Raw genomic sequence first — 16,608 nt, 5'->3', positions numbered from 1 at the left:
GCTGTGGCCTATCGCCGGGGTCGTGGGGGCTGGCTGTGAATCTTACCGATCTCCCTGACAGTGACTCTAAGTGATTTGAAAGGAAACCTTCAGAACAGAATCCACTTATCGGGGCAGGAAAAAAAGCCATCCAAACAGACTGACAGCGTCTGTATGCAAATTAGACACAGCAGAACTGTGCATCTAAGTCACCTTCTTTTTCTCAGGGTCAACATCTAAAAGAGTCTTTGAACTGGGCCTTCACACTATTTTTTTCTTTTTCACTGAAGTGTGATTGATCTCGAATATCCTAGTTTCCGGGGTACAGCACAGTAATTTGGCATCTTCTCAGTCACTATTTTTAGCCCCTGACTTGTGGTTCTGCCTCCAGGCCCTGCAGAGAAAACAGCTCATTCCTGGTCTGTGACTTGGCACCTCGGTCACAGGGGACGGTAGTTATTTAACATTTATGGAGCACTTCCGGTGTGTCGGAGGCTCTGAGGGACCAAAACAAACAAACAAACAAAAACCCCACAGAAACCCTAACCGAATACCATCAGGACAGTCTCTTTGAGAAACCTAGAGTTCGGGACAGCTGAGACGCCAACACCGATAACCCTAATGAAAGTCAGGCCACGAGACGAAAGAGCAAAGCAAAATGCTCTCGAAGTGCAGAGAAGGGAGAAATCCCTTGAGATGGAGAATCAGGAACGATGTCCAGGTATTTGGGCGGGATCTTGAACACATCGGTTTGGGAACTCCAAGCTGAAGGAGTGAACAGTGTCAACAGTGCCGGGGCGCCTGGGTGGCTGGGTCAGTTCAATGTCTGCCTTCGGCTCAGGTCATGATCCCCGGGGTCCTGGGATCAAGTCCTCAGCGGCAAACCTGCTTCTCCCTCTTCCCTCCCCTGCTCAATCTTTCTCCCTCTCAAATAATAAATAAAAATTAAAAAAAATAAATAAACACAACAGTGCTGAGACCGTAGGGCCCGTAACCCAACTTGGCTACAGCCTCTGGGTCGCGAGGAGGAGACCAAGTCTTAGTAAATTAACATTTCCCTTCAAGGGAAATGGCCACTGTGCTGACAGCCTTCGGAAGGGTTGAAGGTCGGAAAGGTTGTCTCGAAGTCTGTTTCTGAGCACAGTGACCCACTCTATCCCTGTAACTAAGTGGCAAACAAAGGAAGGCACGGTACCTGCCATCCTTAATGACTTCACACGTCCTATTATTGACTTCGTTATCCATTTTATGGCGAGCCTTTAGAAGACAGAAGGCAAAAGGTTATTTTAATCATCTCAAAATAGAAGGTACGGATGCCGCCTCGGCGAGGAGAAAGCCGCACGAGCGATCCTTACCACGTCGTCCACCAGGTCCTTGATGGCCGTGATGCCCAACACCACGAGCAAGGGGAACAGGGTGGTGTACCACGCCAGGGTCGAGATTTCAGGTATCGCCTACCAGAAACACAAGGAAGACGTGTGCCCACGGAGGCATGGCCTCTACAGGTGACTGCTAACTCCAACCTCCCCCAACACCGAGTCTACGCCCTGCAGAGCCTGGAGGAAAGGAAAGGCATCCGAGCCTCCGGCCAGCCTTCTTCCTGCTGCCCTCTCCAGCTTCTGACCTCCAGAACAGATCCCGGAGGACATGCAGAGAACAGGCTCTCCACGGCTGCTTGCCCAGCCAGTGGTCTCTGAGGGTCTCAGGATGGAGGTCAGGATGCATTAGGGAGTGGCTGAAAGCTCATTATTGCTCTGGGCATCTTTGCTACTGGTCCAGCGAGAAAGGGGCTGCTGCCCTCCCAGGAGGCCTTGTCCCCTTGAAGACAGGAACAAAAGATTGGGAGGCAAAAATAGTAAAGATCTCTTGTAATCGTCCTATGGATCCTCAGACCACATAATGTAGTGGCTAAAAGGACAAGCTCGGCAGAGAAATTCCTGGATCCAAATCCTGTCCTGCTCTCTCACTTAGGGCTTTGGGATTTGGAGCAAGTTCCTGTACCTGCCCAGGCCTCAGTTTCTCTGCAAAATGGAGGTTATGATAGCCCTTGCATCACAAGAGAAGAATTAAGTGAAGTAACCAGGCAAGCAACTGGCTATAACTTATTCTAATTTAAATTGCTTTTTCCTTGGAGAAGATGATTAGGGGTGGGCTGGAAGACAGAAAGATCACTTGCCGCATTATTCTCACTGTGTGTAATTCCCCTTTTCCTTGTTTGAGGGAAGGCAGGCAGGGAAGGACAGCTCACCTATCACAAAGCAGAGCCTTCAAATTTTAGTGTTTGTCTCCACACAGGCCTATTTCAAAGGTCCTTCCTGATAACAGGACCATTCTGTACTCTCATGCCTGGAGGTTTCATATTCTACCGCATCTGTCGGGTCTCTGTTTCTCCCTCGGGTTTCCTCGCCACTGCCCGCACCCTGCATCCCGACCTGGGCACACACACACTCCCATCTCATGAAGCCTTCCGGAGGGAATCCCGGCAGATGAGACCGTTTTCTAAATCCAGTTCTGGTTGTAAAAAAGCTAGTAAAACCAAGTGGCTATGCTGCCCTTTGTAACCTGCACATCAGGGGCTAAAGGTCAACATTCTGGCAACGAGAGGGTGTAAAGTTCCTCCGATTCTAACAACAGTTACTACACAGGGAAAATTAATACTCTCCAGGTAAGTGAATCCTTTGCCACAATGGGGACAAAGACTGAGGAAAAGGACAGGCCTTTTGTCCATGTAAAAGCAGCTTGCAAAAATAATTACTGAGATTTATGACTCAAATATTAACACAAATTAATATTCTTGAGGAAATCAAGCATCTGAAGAAAAAACAAAGGGCAAGCAAGCACACAGAAAACCAGAATTTTAAGGTACAAATAATTTTACAAAGTGAAGGTTTTAACTGTAGTCACTTTGGGGAAACCAGTTTTAACACATCAGGATGAAATGGAATTTTTTAAAAATATACAATTAAAATATCTCCATTCGCTTCCTTTCCCTGTTCATGGGACACTGTCGCCCTGGTTCTGGTTCCTTTACATTAGTGTAACTACTTTCAAGATTATACATGTCCACAGTTTCAGTGTTACTGAGTCATCCCAATTCAAAACAGATTTAAGATGCCAAAGGTCATTACCTGTAAGATAAGAAGAATCAGGAAATAGAAATTGGCTGCTCTCTTAAACTGCTCAAACAAATTCATCGGTAGAAAGGAAAACGCATTATACTTGTATGTTTTAATTGCATTATTCTGTTGGGGAAAAAAAAAAAAGAAAGTCACTCTACGTGAGGTCACACATTTGTCCCAGTGTAAACACACCTGCAAAAATCCCTAAAGCCTGATGGCCTATGGTGACACAGAGACATTGCCCAGAAAGACACTGAGATTTCCTTTATGCCTTTTATTCTAAACAGGGTCTCCTTGACTCCTTGGAGGCTCAGGTCAGAGACAGTAACAAGAAGTAGACATTTGCCCTCAAAGGATCTCCACGGCAAATCTGGCTAGAGGACAAGTAGGTGCTGCTGGCAGATTCCTCGACATCTCAGAGCCTCTTAGAAAATGGAGCAAAGCGAGATGTCCGCGTGGACCACAAAGCTGGAGAAGGGACACTCTTTTACTTAAGGAGGGATGAAGGCTACTATGTGCTGAACTGTGTGCCCCAAAAGATATGCTCGATCCTAATAGTAGGACCCATGACTGTCATCTTATTTGGGAATGGGGTCTTTGCAGATGGGATCATGTTACAGCGACGTCACACTGGATTAAGGTGGGTCCTGATCTGACAACTGCCATCTTTAGAAGACGAGGACAGCTGGACACAGACATGGGGACACACAGGGACAAGGCCATGTGAAGATGAAGCCAGAGATTAAAGGGATGTGTCTACAAGCCAGGGGGTGCCAAGGATTGTCAGCCACCTCCAGAAGCTAGGGGAGAAACTTGGAACAGACCTTCCCTCATGCCTTCTAGAAGGAACCAACCCTGCTGACACTGTGATTTTGGACTTCTGGCTCCCCAAACTGTAAGAGAACGAATTTCTGTTGTCTTAAACTAGCCCGTTTGTATCCCTGTTACAGCTGTCCTAGAGAGCTAAAAGACATGTTACAACATGTAAGCACACACTTGACAGGTGTTATCATATTTTAAAGGTAATCAGGATTATTTGAGGTGAAAATATCTTCAAAGTCTCTAAGTCTATCACAGGCAGAGAAGTGGGAGAGAAGTTATCAAGATTCCTTTCAAATTCCTATTACTTTCAAACACAAGGCTTCTGTGACATTATTATAAATTCTTACATAAAACATTAAGAGAGCTCTGTGCACATAGGGAAGATTCCAGTCTACATAATTTTGTTTTGGTCCATGTCAAGCCACTCCTATTCACGTTTATAAAACTGGGTGTGATGAATAATCATGATACTCTATAGAACGGACAATGATTACCAACGGCCCGGGGCCAGGGATAATCTGGAAGGCAGGTGTCTCGTGGAGCTGGAAAGCATAAGGGCCACTGGAGGACGCTGGCTTTTAGTAAAGAGTTTTTAGAAAGTTAAAATCAACTTACCGAGTACTTGCTCTCCTTAATACAAAAGAACCTTGTGTTCATGAAGTGAGGTTGTTCATGGAAGCTTCGATCATTTGCTTTGACTTGCCACGTACAATCTTTTAAAAAGAAAGAGAAAAAAGCCCATCGGGCAGAGAATTAGCATATGGGTATGGGCTGAATTTTGTCCTTCCCAGGTTCAGATATTGAAGTCTGAACTCCCACTCCGTGCCTCGGAATGTAACCTGATAACATAACTTTTTTTTTTTTTTTAAAGATTTTATTTATTTGAGAGCGAGACAGTGAGAGAGAGCATGAGGGAGGAGAAGGTCAGAGGGAGAAGCAGACTCCCCATGGAGCTGGGAGCCCGATGTGGGACTCGATCCCGGGACCCCGATGTGGGACTCGATCCCGGGACCCCGGGATCATGACCTGAGCTGAAGGCAGTCGTCCAACCAACTGAGCCACCCAGGCGTCCCCTGATAACATAACCTTTATATTATACGATGACCTGACTTCCAATTCGGGTTACGGCAGATGTAAGCAAGTTAAAATGAGGTCATTAGAGTCGCCCCCAACCCAAGCGGACTGATGGCCTTCTAAAACAAAGTAAATCTGCACACAGAATGCACAGTGGGTCGAGGTGGTGAAGTCACAGGGAAAACACTGCCACCTCCAAGCCAACAGGCGAGGCCTGGAACAGACCCTTCCTTCCCTTCCAGCCTCCGGAGGAACCAACACCTGCCCACACCTTGACCGCAGACCTGCAGGCTCCAGATCGGAGATAATTAAGTTTCTGCTGTTGAAGCCACCCAGATGGTGACACTTTGTTACGGCAGCCCCAGAAAACTAGTGGACATGTTGTCATTTGACCGACTGTCCACAGAACACTGGGGTTCTAAGAATAATCCTCATTAAACACGAGCCAAACACAATCCCAGAGCCTCGGGAGGTCACAGCTAAATGAAACCAAATTATTATTTTCACACTCACGTATTTGGTTTGTAAAGTTTCTAACCCATTAAATAGGGAGTGAATGGATAAGTCAAAGAAAAGGCCATCATTGACTAATTCAACACTCTTGGGACCTGATCACAGATCAATGTCCTCTGCTCTACCTCACGCGCTTAATGTCACACCCGCAGTGCTGAGTGGACTTGTTCCACTCAGTCAGCATAGACCCAAATTCCCAGGAACCTGAGAGTGTCCACCGCATCTCTAATGCTGGGGGGAACATTTCTCACCCAACAGGTGTCTCATTAAGCCCTTCTCCCTAACCACCCCCCTCCCCCACCGCCCAGCACTAGCTCTTCCTAACCTGATTCTCCTTGGAGATAGTTTTCTCCATGGTTACTGGAAGACGCTGTCTATGGGTTTAGAAGAACAATTCCTATCTCCTGGGAGATCACATCTTCCTCATTCCCACCCTAACCACCAACCACATTCCTAACACCTGTGCTTATCATCCCCTTATTTTTCTGTATAGGTTTATCAAGTACGCACCCCCCAAAATAAGTTGTTCAGGCCAGTTTTAGCTGTATCACGTGGATTCTTCTGTGAATTGCTTTTCCACCTTCAACGCTATGTGAGTTTCATCAACACTAGTGTGGGTAACTGCGCTTTACTGTCACTGGCTTATAGTACCATGTGTATACCACGGGTTATCAGTTCTTCTGTTGGTGAATATTTGGGGTGCTTCTAGCATCTTGCTATTACAAATTCTTTTGCTATAAACATTCTCAGATCGTCTTCTGGAATTCATAAGAATTTTTTCCAGGTATCTGTTTAGAAGCAGAAAGTCTGCGTGATGACTCTCCTCTTTTGGTTGCCCACAATTCTTGCTGCAGCCTCCTCCTACTTCTCTTGACTGCCCCTGAAGGGACAGGAGTCCAGTCTACATTCAGGGACATGGGGCGTTGGGGGGTGGGAAGAGGAAAGGGAGGAGGTGGTGGTGGGATGACGTCAGCTACAGCATTGGAGAACCAGTCAGGAAGGCCTGAGGCAAGATGGCGCCCTAATACTGTGTCTAAAGAGCCGGAGGGTGAGGTGGGGGTCGTCTGACTTCAAGATTGGTATCTCAGCTTGCACCATGGTGACATCACACAGTCAATCCACTGTGAGGTTACCACTAGGCTGTGGGACATAGAGATTCCAACAAAAGATGTGTTCCACTTTGAGATGGCCTGTATATTTATCTAGCCCACACAAAGGAAAGCTGGAATGGTCTCCAGGAAGTCTTCTCTGAGCCTGGGCCCCCACAGGAGCTTGCCCCTGTCTCCTTTTTAATGAGACAACAAGGTTACAGCTTCCTTGCTCCTGAAACCCAGCCACAGTGGTCTCCATGTTCCTCCCTCCACAGCCTGAGACACAACACCCACCTCTCCACCTCACGGTGAGACCACTATTTTGTGGTAGGGCTGGCTTTAAAGTTTCTCAACAAAGAGCCAACCCAGTGGCTCTCTTACTCCCAAAACCTGAATCAGCAGGAGATGGGCTCCTCCCTGATATGCAAAATATCCTGGGGTCCTCTGTGGTATGGCTGTAGCTGCTGCCTCCTGGGCTGGTCCAGACTCGTTTCTTTTTGTCATTTCTAGTGGGTCCACAGCCAGCTAAGGACTCGCTGGAGGTAGATTTCTGAGTTGACCTGTCACCCCCTATGTTATAGCAGTTGTCAGCCATCCTGTGGTGATAGGAACTCCTCCTACTGGGTATCTGGTCCTCCCTTCTTTCCTCTCGAGCTTCGGTGCTGGCCTTGGAGACTCCCTGGCTTTCAACCTGTCCCCTTACATGGCCTTCACTCTGCAAAACTGAAACAAGGGTCCCACTACTGCAGGCTTAGCTGCTCTGGCGACAGGCATGCCAGTGGTCTCCGGGCCTGCAACCAGCTCACCGGGCAGACTGGGGCCCCCCATGATGTGTTGAAAGTACCCATGGAAGATATGCTTGCAGACCTTCCTGATGACTAGGAAAGGTAAAGCTCACAAGATGAGATTTAGTTTACTTCTGGCTCAAGTCCTCTCTGTCGCCACCGATGCCCTATTGATGGAGCCCAGAACCTAATGGAAATTTCAGCGAAAGGGACCTTCTCACTGAGCGATGATGCACCCAGCAGTCAGGCTACATCCACAGAAGGAAAATATTTCCACCCGCCTGGTCTGTTTTATCCACCTGCTGCTTGACTTCTTCTGGCCCATGACGTGTGGCCCCGGAGAGAACATTTGCTCAGTGCTTACTACATATAAGACATCATGCTAAGGAGTCCAGTTTCTCTGACCATTTGGCTGTATGCACTGGGCCTTCTTTTGCAATCTATGCTCCACACCACCCCGAGAAGTCTGCCCACGAGCCGAGATGGGAGGGTTGCTTCTGAGCACAGGGTTGACTTTTCCACCAGGAAGGGCGGAAGTCAAGTACCCGACCTCGCTTGGTTTCCTCACAGGAAGGGATAAGCATAGGGCTACTATGAAAACTCAAGACAAGGATGTCATCCATCAGGAAGGAAAGATGAGGAAGCGCCTCTTGCCATCAGGTCTTCCGCGGACTTGGGTTTGAATGTGCATACCAGACAAACTTCCTTTGTAGGCCATACATGAGTGATCAACCCAGCTGGAATGAACCCCTCCGCCCCCTCCCTGGCACACCGGTGAGAGAGGGAAATTAACAACTAAAGGGACTCAACTATTTATGGAGATGGGAATATATTAAAGAACATTTACAGGTAAGAATTCTAAAATTATTATTTTTTAAAGATTTTATTATTTGACAGAGCAAGCATGAGCAAGCACAAGCAGGGGTAGGGGCTGAGGGAGAGGGAGAAGCAGGCTCCCCACTGAGCATGGAGCCGGATGCACAGCTTGATCCCGGGACCCTGGGATTATGACCTGAGCCACCGAGGTGCCCCTAAAATTATCAATCCTATACAATTATCAAAATAAAGATATACTTCTGAAGATACTGTATTTCCGTTTTTAAAGGATTCCTTTTCTGTTTTACTTTTTTAAAAACCACAATACCATTACTGCCAATTCCTCTTGCCTCACCTTGGCTGCCCTTCATCGGGTCATCATCATGATCGTGCCATTACAAATGGAACTGCACCCAGCTCTTTCTAGCAGAAGTGCAGTTTTACCAAATGGGAAAATTAAAACGGAACCACCAGACAACTCATAAGCACTGTTACACGACCAGAATATGGCGTACACGCGATCAGAACAGTTCTCCCCCCGCTGGAACAGAAGATCTAAATAAAAAGAGCTAAAAAAGAGATTTTAAAGGGTGATCTTGAATCCATTCTAGGTTTTGGTAACTTGAAAGTGTATGTGCTTTTAACAGTTTCTGTTAGCATGCAGATGGTTTGCGACACAGCTCCACCTACCAGTGTCCCAGAACCTCGCTGAGCTGCTGTTCTAAAACCCACGAAGGCTAAGAAGGAAAACAGACTGGATTCCTCAAGAAGCAAGAAAAGGCCACAGGGAAGGGATAAAAATCAATCTCAGAAAAACTCGAGAGGAAAGAATAAGCTGCCCAGTTAGTGAATGAGCTAGATTCATTGCCTCCCCAGTACCCCGTGGTTCTTTTTTGTTTTAATTTTTTATTTAAATTCAATTTAGCTGGGATGCCTGGGTGGCTCAGTCGGTTAAGTGTGTGTGTGCCTTTGGCTCAGGTCATGATCCCAGGGTCCTGGGATCCAGCCCCCCACTCAGCGGGGAGTCTGCTTCTCTCTCTGCCCCCTCCCCTGTTCCTCCACTCGTGTGCTCTCTCTCTCTCTCTCTCTCTAATAAGTGAATAAAATCTTAAAAATAAATAAATTCAATTTAGTTACCATACATACAGTGCATTAGTTTCAGGGTAGGATTTACTGATTCATCAGTTGTGTGTAACACCCAGTGCTCATTACATCAAGTGCCCTCCTTAAGCCCATCACCCCACCTACCTCCCCTCCAGCAACCCTCACTTTGCTTGAAATTTCCCCCATAATTAAGCCCCTAGCCAGTGGTTCCTCCGTTTGTCCTGCACTATGCCTCATCCCCAGCCCATTCTGATGTTAGTTGCTTCCGACAGAAAGGGTGTCTGACCTCAAGCAATGGCAGTGAAGGGTCTACCAGAAATGCCCTTGGTCTCTTCATTTTAGGCTGTGATAACACCTTGGGGAGACTGGAGAAAATAACCAGTAGGTCTTGATCTGCAACATGCTGACCTTAACCACAGGAATTTTCTAGTTAATTTTAGAAACATGACTGCAGTCAAATAATCAAGAACCACCCTATTTCCAGCAAGGTTCCTTGACTGGCATAATTCAGGCAAATCAGAGGGCAAACAAACTAATGCCTTCTCCTGATTCTCCTCTGAGTGTTATGCTAATCGCTTGAGGAAAATTTCAAGCAGGGATCCTAAGAAAAGTGAAGACAGTGTTCTGGGGTTTAAATGCATTTGCAAAACACATTATATCTTTCTGCATCCCTCTTTTGGACCTTCAATGGACCCACTGGCATATTAAGGGCTCAGAGAAGAAATGTATTTAATTGTATTTAATTTGGTCTTTTCAAAATTAATGTGACCACTGGCACATTTTTTTTTTTTTTTAAATCAACACCTACTAATACGGTATGAGAAGCTCTGTGCTAAAGCACATGCCTTTAGGAAGGGCAGCAAAGTAACACCTGGAAATACTCGTCTCTTTGATCAAACATTTACTAAATTACTCACTTGGAACAGAGAACTTTACTAGACATTTGGACCACAAGGCTAATTTACAGAAAAAGAAGAGAGCTTATCCCATTTTCTAGAATGGAAATACTAAGAAAAGAGAAGAAATAATAAATTGACCAGCAAAAAATGCACGTATGGCCCTTTGGTAAAAAGCTCTGAAGATAGCAACTAACAACATTTATAAACCCATCAATTCATGTGTTCAGAAATGCACGTGACATCGGCCAGCAATGGCTCAGAATCATCCCCAAATTTGGTAAATGCATATTCAACACATCTAAACATTGCCACACGATGTTCAGAGTGCTCCCACTGGCACCCAAACCTTTGACAGCTGCCATACAGAAAGTAAGTTCCCCTGGACCCTTATCCTTACTGCTGGTTCTGATTTCTTGCTTACAGACAAGCCAACAACCAAACAGCTACACGGGTTGGTACGAACCACAATGGAGAAGCAGAATAAAAAGATCTCAAGTTTAACATCAAAAGGAAAAACCAACAAACCACAGAAGAGAGAAATGGGTAAAGGGCATGAACAGACATTTCATACAAAGGGAAATTCCAATGGTTCTTAAATATGTGAAAAGATACTCAAGTTCATAAAAAGAGAGTGCAGTTCTTCGTGGAGTTACCAATTTTTAGCCTACAATGGCAAAATACTGGCAAAGAGCAAAGAATCCGATGACACGCTGGGTTGAAAAGAGAGTAGAGGGTCAGGCCCCCTTAAGTGGTCTCTGTGAACAGCAACTGAACCACATCTATCAGATTTTAACACACCCATAGGCCCTGGCAGATGGAGCAATTTCACTTCTAGGAATTTACCCCCCACGTATGTATTCATGCACAAGAGAAATGATACGTCTTGGCACTATTCAACATAGCCCTGTTTATCAGGACGATCAGAAACAATGCCACCATGAGCAACTGGTTAAACATCTACACGACAAAAGTCTATGCAGTCTGCAAAAAAGAGTAAGGCAGCTGAGGTGCTTTTGTGGTTCCGTTGGTTAAGGGTCTGATTTCAGCTCAGGTCGTGATGTTGGTTGGGGTCCCGCGAGCGAGCTGAGTCTGCTTGTCCCTCTCCCTCTGCCCTTCCCCCTGCTCATGCTCTCTGTCTCTCTCAATAAATTAAATCTTTTTTTTTTTAACATTTTATTTATTGATTTGACAGACAGAGATCACAAGTAGGCAGAGAGGCAGGCAGAGAGGCAGGCAGAGATGGGGGGTGTGGGGAAGCAGGTTCCCTGCCGAGCAGAAAGCTCGACGCGGAGCTCGATCCCAGGACCCTGGGATCATGACCTGAGCTGAAGGCAGTGGCTTAACCCACTGAGCCACCCAGGCGCCCCTCAATAAATTAAATCCAAAAAAAAAAAAAAAAGGAAGAAGAAGGAAGAAGAAGAAGAAGGAAGAAGAAGGAAGAAGAAGAAGGCAGCTTTCTATGTACTCACAGAAAGATCTCCAAATCACATTAAGGGGCAGAAGTGTCAAGTCAAGAAATGGGCAGAAGACATGAACAGACACTTCTCCAGTGAAGACATAAAAATGGCTAACAGACACATGAAACAGTGCTCATCATCATTAGCCATCAGGGAAATTCAAAGCAAAACTAAACTGAGATACCACCTTATACCAGTCAGAATGGCAAAGATTAGCAAGGCAGGAAACAACAAATGTTAGAGAGGATGTAGAGAAAGGGGAACCCTCTTACACTTTTGGTGGGAATGCAAGTTGGTGCAGCCACATTGGAAAAGACTGTGGAGATTCCTCAAAAAATTAAAAATAGAGCTACCATATGACCCGGCAATTGCACTACTGGGTATTTACCCCAAAGATACAGATGTAGTGAAAAGAAGGGCCATATATGTACCCCAGTGTTCATAGAAGCAATGGCCACAACAGCCAAACTGTGGAAAGAGCCGAGATGCCTTTCAACATACAAATGGATAAAGAAGATGTGGTCCATACACACAATGGAGTATTACTCAGCCAACAGAAAGGATGCATACCCAACTTTCATATCTACATGGACGGGACTAGAGGAGATTATGCTGAGTGAAATAAGTCAAACAGAGAGAGAGTCAATTATCATATGGTTTCACTTACCTGTGGAACATAAGGAATAACATGGAGGATATTAGGAGAAGGAAAGGGAATCGGACGGGGAGATGAACCACAAAAGACTGTGGACTCTGAGAAACAAACTGAGGGTTTTATAGGGAAGGGAGGTGAAGGGATGGGTGAGCCTGGTGGTGGGTACTAAGGAGGGCACATACTGCATGGAGCACTGGGTGTTACATGCAAACAATGAATCTTGGAACACTACATCAAAAATTAATGATGTATTGTATGGTGACTAACATAACATAATTAAAAAAAAAAAAAAAAGCTGGGGTGTCTACCGTACTGTGCTTCCAGGCATGGGACACACAAAATTAATGCACAATAGGGATGCATGCTTATACACATACTGACAAAGTGTGTTTATATATCTGTAAGTACACGGGGACACAGGTTTGTAAGTATTCTTTGCATATACAAGTGTACGTGTATCTCCGGAAGGTCATTTGAGAAACTGATGACATCAGTTTCTTTCTGGGAAAGGAAACCTCATGGGTGAAGAACAGAGGAGACAAGTTAGGACACTTCATCTTCACTGTTCCCTCCTATAATTAGGATCCATGGGCATGCACTACCTTTTAAAACAATATGCTTACAATTCAATTCCTTCCGTCTATAGGTTTACATATGAAGCCAGTATGTAAGTTGCTTGATTTTCTTATGGTCATTATACCATTGTATCTACTACTTTATTTTGTTTTTTTAAAGATTTTATTTATTTATTTGACAGGTAGAGATCAGAAGTAGGCAGAGAGGCAGGCAGAGAGAGAGAGAGGGAAGCAGGCTCCCCACTGAGCAGAGAACCCGACGCGGGACTCGATCCCCGGACCCTGAGATCATGACCTGAGCTGAAGGCAGCGGCTTAACCCACTGGGCCACCCAGGCGCCCCTGTATCTATTATTTTAAAAAGTACTTTTCTAAAGGCACGGATGGGTGGGAATAGATCAAGAGCGAAGAGTACAGCACTGGGTGGCTCAGTGCGTTACAGCCTCTGCCTTCAGCTCAGGTCATGATCTCAGGGTCCTGGGATCGAGCCCCGCATCAGGCTCTCTGCTCAGTGGGGAGCCTGCTTCCTCCTCTCTCTCTCTGCCTGCCTCTCTGCCTGCCTGTGATCTGTCAAATAAATGAATAAAATCTTTAAAAAAAAAAAAAGTGAACAATACAGGAAAAGATGGAAGTCTATGCGGTCATGGGTTCTGATGTCCAGCCAAGCCGAAGGGATTCAGGACAGGAGTAGCTGGTCAGATCGTGGTTTTCCCTGGTCACACTCAGAGCAATGAGCAGGATGTATTTGAAGAGATCAGATCTAGAGGCAGAAGACCAGTGCAGTCACTGAAGGGACAGTGGATGGGAGCCTGAGCCAGAACTATGGGAATGCAAATGGAGAGAAGCCAGATATAAGAACTGTAGATCAATGGTCTGAATGTGGGCAAGGAAGAATGAGAAATCAAAATGAAGTCAAAAGGAGAAAAAGATGACGCCAGGGTGCCCGCTGGGGTGACTGGATGGGAAGACAAGCCACGGACGAGCTAGAGGACACAGAGGTGCAAGTCTAGCTGGGGGACTGGTAAACTGAAGACACCTAGAGGACATGTGGGGGGGACATGACCATCCAGGAGCCACAGAAACAGATCTGGACTCCAGGCTGAGGTTTAGGGCAGAGACAGAGACTGAAAGGTACTAGACATGCAGATGTGGGTGGAAACCAGGAGCATGAATGGGTTATGTCAGAAGCGAGCGAGGAGGAAACAAAGCTACGAGCAGGCAAGATATTTAAGTAGTGGGAGGAGAGGAGGAATCCAGGAAAGAGACTGTGAGGCTCAGGGAGAAATCAGGAGAACTCATGTCACAAAGGTGAGAATGCATGAGCCTTAGTAGCAAACAGAGACGTGCCCAGTAAGCAGACACGAGAGATGCCCTGTGATCTGGTGATCAGAATCCCGTCAGTGACCTTATGGAATAAGAGAAGTGTCCTCTGGATAAGAAAATAAAGGGGGGCTGGGCCCACTAGGTGGTGGTTTTAGGACAGAGACCCAGGTGAGGCGAGCTGAGACACCTTGCTCTGAGGAACAGGTACACTGGGGGAATGTGTCAGACGACTGTCCTGAAGTGAGGCTGAGCCTGGTGAGGTTCATTTTTTTTTTAAGATTTTATTTATTTGACAGACAGAGATCACAGGTAGGCAGAGAGGCAGGCAGAGATAGAGAGGAAGAAGCAGGCTCCCCGCGGAGCAGAGAGCCCGATCTGGGGCCCGATCCCAGGACCTTGGGATCATGACCTGAGCTGAAGGCAGAGGCTTTAACCCACTGAGCCACCCAGGCGCCCCTCATTTTATTTTTTTAAGAAAAATGAATTTATTTGAGAGAGAGAGCATGAGCAGGGGGGAGGGGCAGAGAGAGAAGCAGACTCCCTGCTGAGCAGACAGACTCGGGGCTCGATCCCAGGATCCCGGGATCATTACTTGAGCCAAAGGCAGATGCTTCACCGACGGAGCCACCTGGGCGCCCTGGGATTTATTCTAAAATATGGATCCTCCTGTGGCCTCACTCTAGACCCACCCTCTCAGCACCTCCAGAAACTCAACCCAGGCTCTGAGGGAGTTTAAAAGTTCCACACAAGATTCTGTTGCGCCAGCAGGATGGAGAACCGTGGAGACACTGACAGCAAGTGTCTTCCTCAGGTGACTTCTATCATCAAAAAACCCACGTTAGAGATGCAGGTTTCAAACCGGCCCTCAGAAAAACCAGCACTGCACAGGTCTCCATGAGCAAGAGCTTCTTGCTCGAGGTTCAGTCATGAATGACATTACTCAAAAGCAGCTTCTGCAGAAGGAGAGAGCACAGTCTCATCATCCCCTCCCCCACCACATACCCCTCAGCCAGGAACCACCCCCCCAACACCCTTCATTTCATGAGCGGACAGCGACTGTGGTACTCACAGAGCTAAAGCAGTAGAAGGCCTACAGCTCCTTGGAGGCAAAAAATAAGTAGCCAGAGTGGAACTTCCGCATGGGGGATGGGTCGACAAGTCAAAATGCATCCACTCGAGTGTAAAATACAGCTCGTCGGCATGTTTCGTGGATTTCCTGTGATTTACGGATCTCGGTGAGCCAGTCTGTGTTCTGGTCCCGGATCAGAATGAATTCACAAATGCTGTAGAGATCCTTCTGGGAGGGTACCGCTTTCCACAGGCAAACAGCTGCCCTCGTTCGGTTGCTGCCACACCACACCCCACCTGAAATCACGCCCGGCGAGGGCAACCTCCTCGATGGAACATTCCATCTTAAATACTGCCAGCCGCCGATCACTTCACCCCAGAAGAGAATTCTGAACAAAATTCTGAGTTGGAGAAGGGTTTCAAAGAAGTGATAGTTTGGGGGCACCTGGCCGGCTCAGTCGGTAGAGCGAGTGACTCCTGGATCCTGGGGTCAGGAGTTCAAGCCCCATGTTGGGCCTAGAGTTCATTTTTAAAAAAGACACAGTTTTCTACCTTCAGGTACAGAGGGCTGCCCATCCCGGGCAAGAAGAAAGGTCCCTGGGGACCGCCTGTTGAGAAGAGCGCCACGTTAACGAGCCAGCTGCTTACGGCTCACGTTTCAGAAGCGCCTAGAAGCTGTTCTGTGAGTGGCTTAGCATCCCCCACATGATGCTGTTCATGGTATTACTGGGCTCTAAACAAAAAAAAAAACAACTAAAGACAAATGACATCGCAGCCTCTGTGTGCCTCGGCTCCAATTTCAAAGTTGTGGGAGCAGAATTAGTTCTGATGGGCAGTCATCATGTTCTTGGCTAACCTCAAGCACAGACGGTATGCAGGCCGGGCAGGTGGGCGCCCCAGGAGCCCAGAGGCTGGGAGATGGCTGTGGCGTGTGGGGGTGTGCGTGTGTGTTTGTGGGCAGGGTGAGGGCCGAGTACTCACAGACAGCCCCCCGACCCAAAGCCATGACCAGTCACCCTCTCCCTCAGAACTTGCCACTTCTGTGATGCAGCAAGACCCAGGAGTCGGTCCACCACGTCCCCAGGATGGCTGTCCGGGAGCCGAAACTCAGGGCTGTCTATGAGCTTGCGGTTAAGAATGTGAAGTGCTATCATTTCCCAGCAACAAGGCGGCTTCGTTCTACATCATTTCTTACCACTTCGTGATCTCTTTTTAACTTCCAGGTGGCCAGCAACACAAGTGGACGTCCCACCGAGGTCCCTGACTTGTGAGGTTCAAAACAACAAACCCCTCTCTTTCCCCCTGCATCCGTCATCCACGGACGCAGAA

The 16,608-nt window shown here is 46.9% G+C and overlaps 1 protein-coding gene across 1 annotated transcript in view; it reads right to left on the bottom strand.

Annotated features, from left to right (window-relative positions):
• Positions 1-16,608, bottom strand: part of ATP8B1 (ATPase phospholipid transporting 8B1) — a 116,256-nt gene that overhangs the window by 37,850 nt on the left and 61,798 nt on the right. The window contains exons 3-6 of the mRNA XM_032882416.1: positions 4,536-4,633; positions 3,108-3,221; positions 1,335-1,433; positions 1,175-1,236 (exon numbers count right to left, since the gene is read on the bottom strand). Of these exons, the coding sequence (XP_032738307.1) occupies positions 1,175-1,236; positions 1,335-1,433; positions 3,108-3,221; positions 4,536-4,633 (373 nt within the window). The remainder of the gene's footprint in view (positions 1-1,174; positions 1,237-1,334; positions 1,434-3,107; positions 3,222-4,535; positions 4,634-16,608) is intronic.

This window comes from Lontra canadensis, unplaced genomic scaffold (genome assembly GCF_010015895.1).
Source record: "Lontra canadensis isolate GAN:19392208 unplaced genomic scaffold, GSC_riverotter_1.0 scaffold82, whole genome shotgun sequence".
NCBI lineage: Eukaryota > Metazoa > Chordata > Mammalia > Carnivora > Mustelidae > Lontra > Lontra canadensis.
The sequence above is the reverse complement of the archived record's forward strand: the minus strand, read 5'-3'. Positions and strand labels throughout refer to the sequence as shown.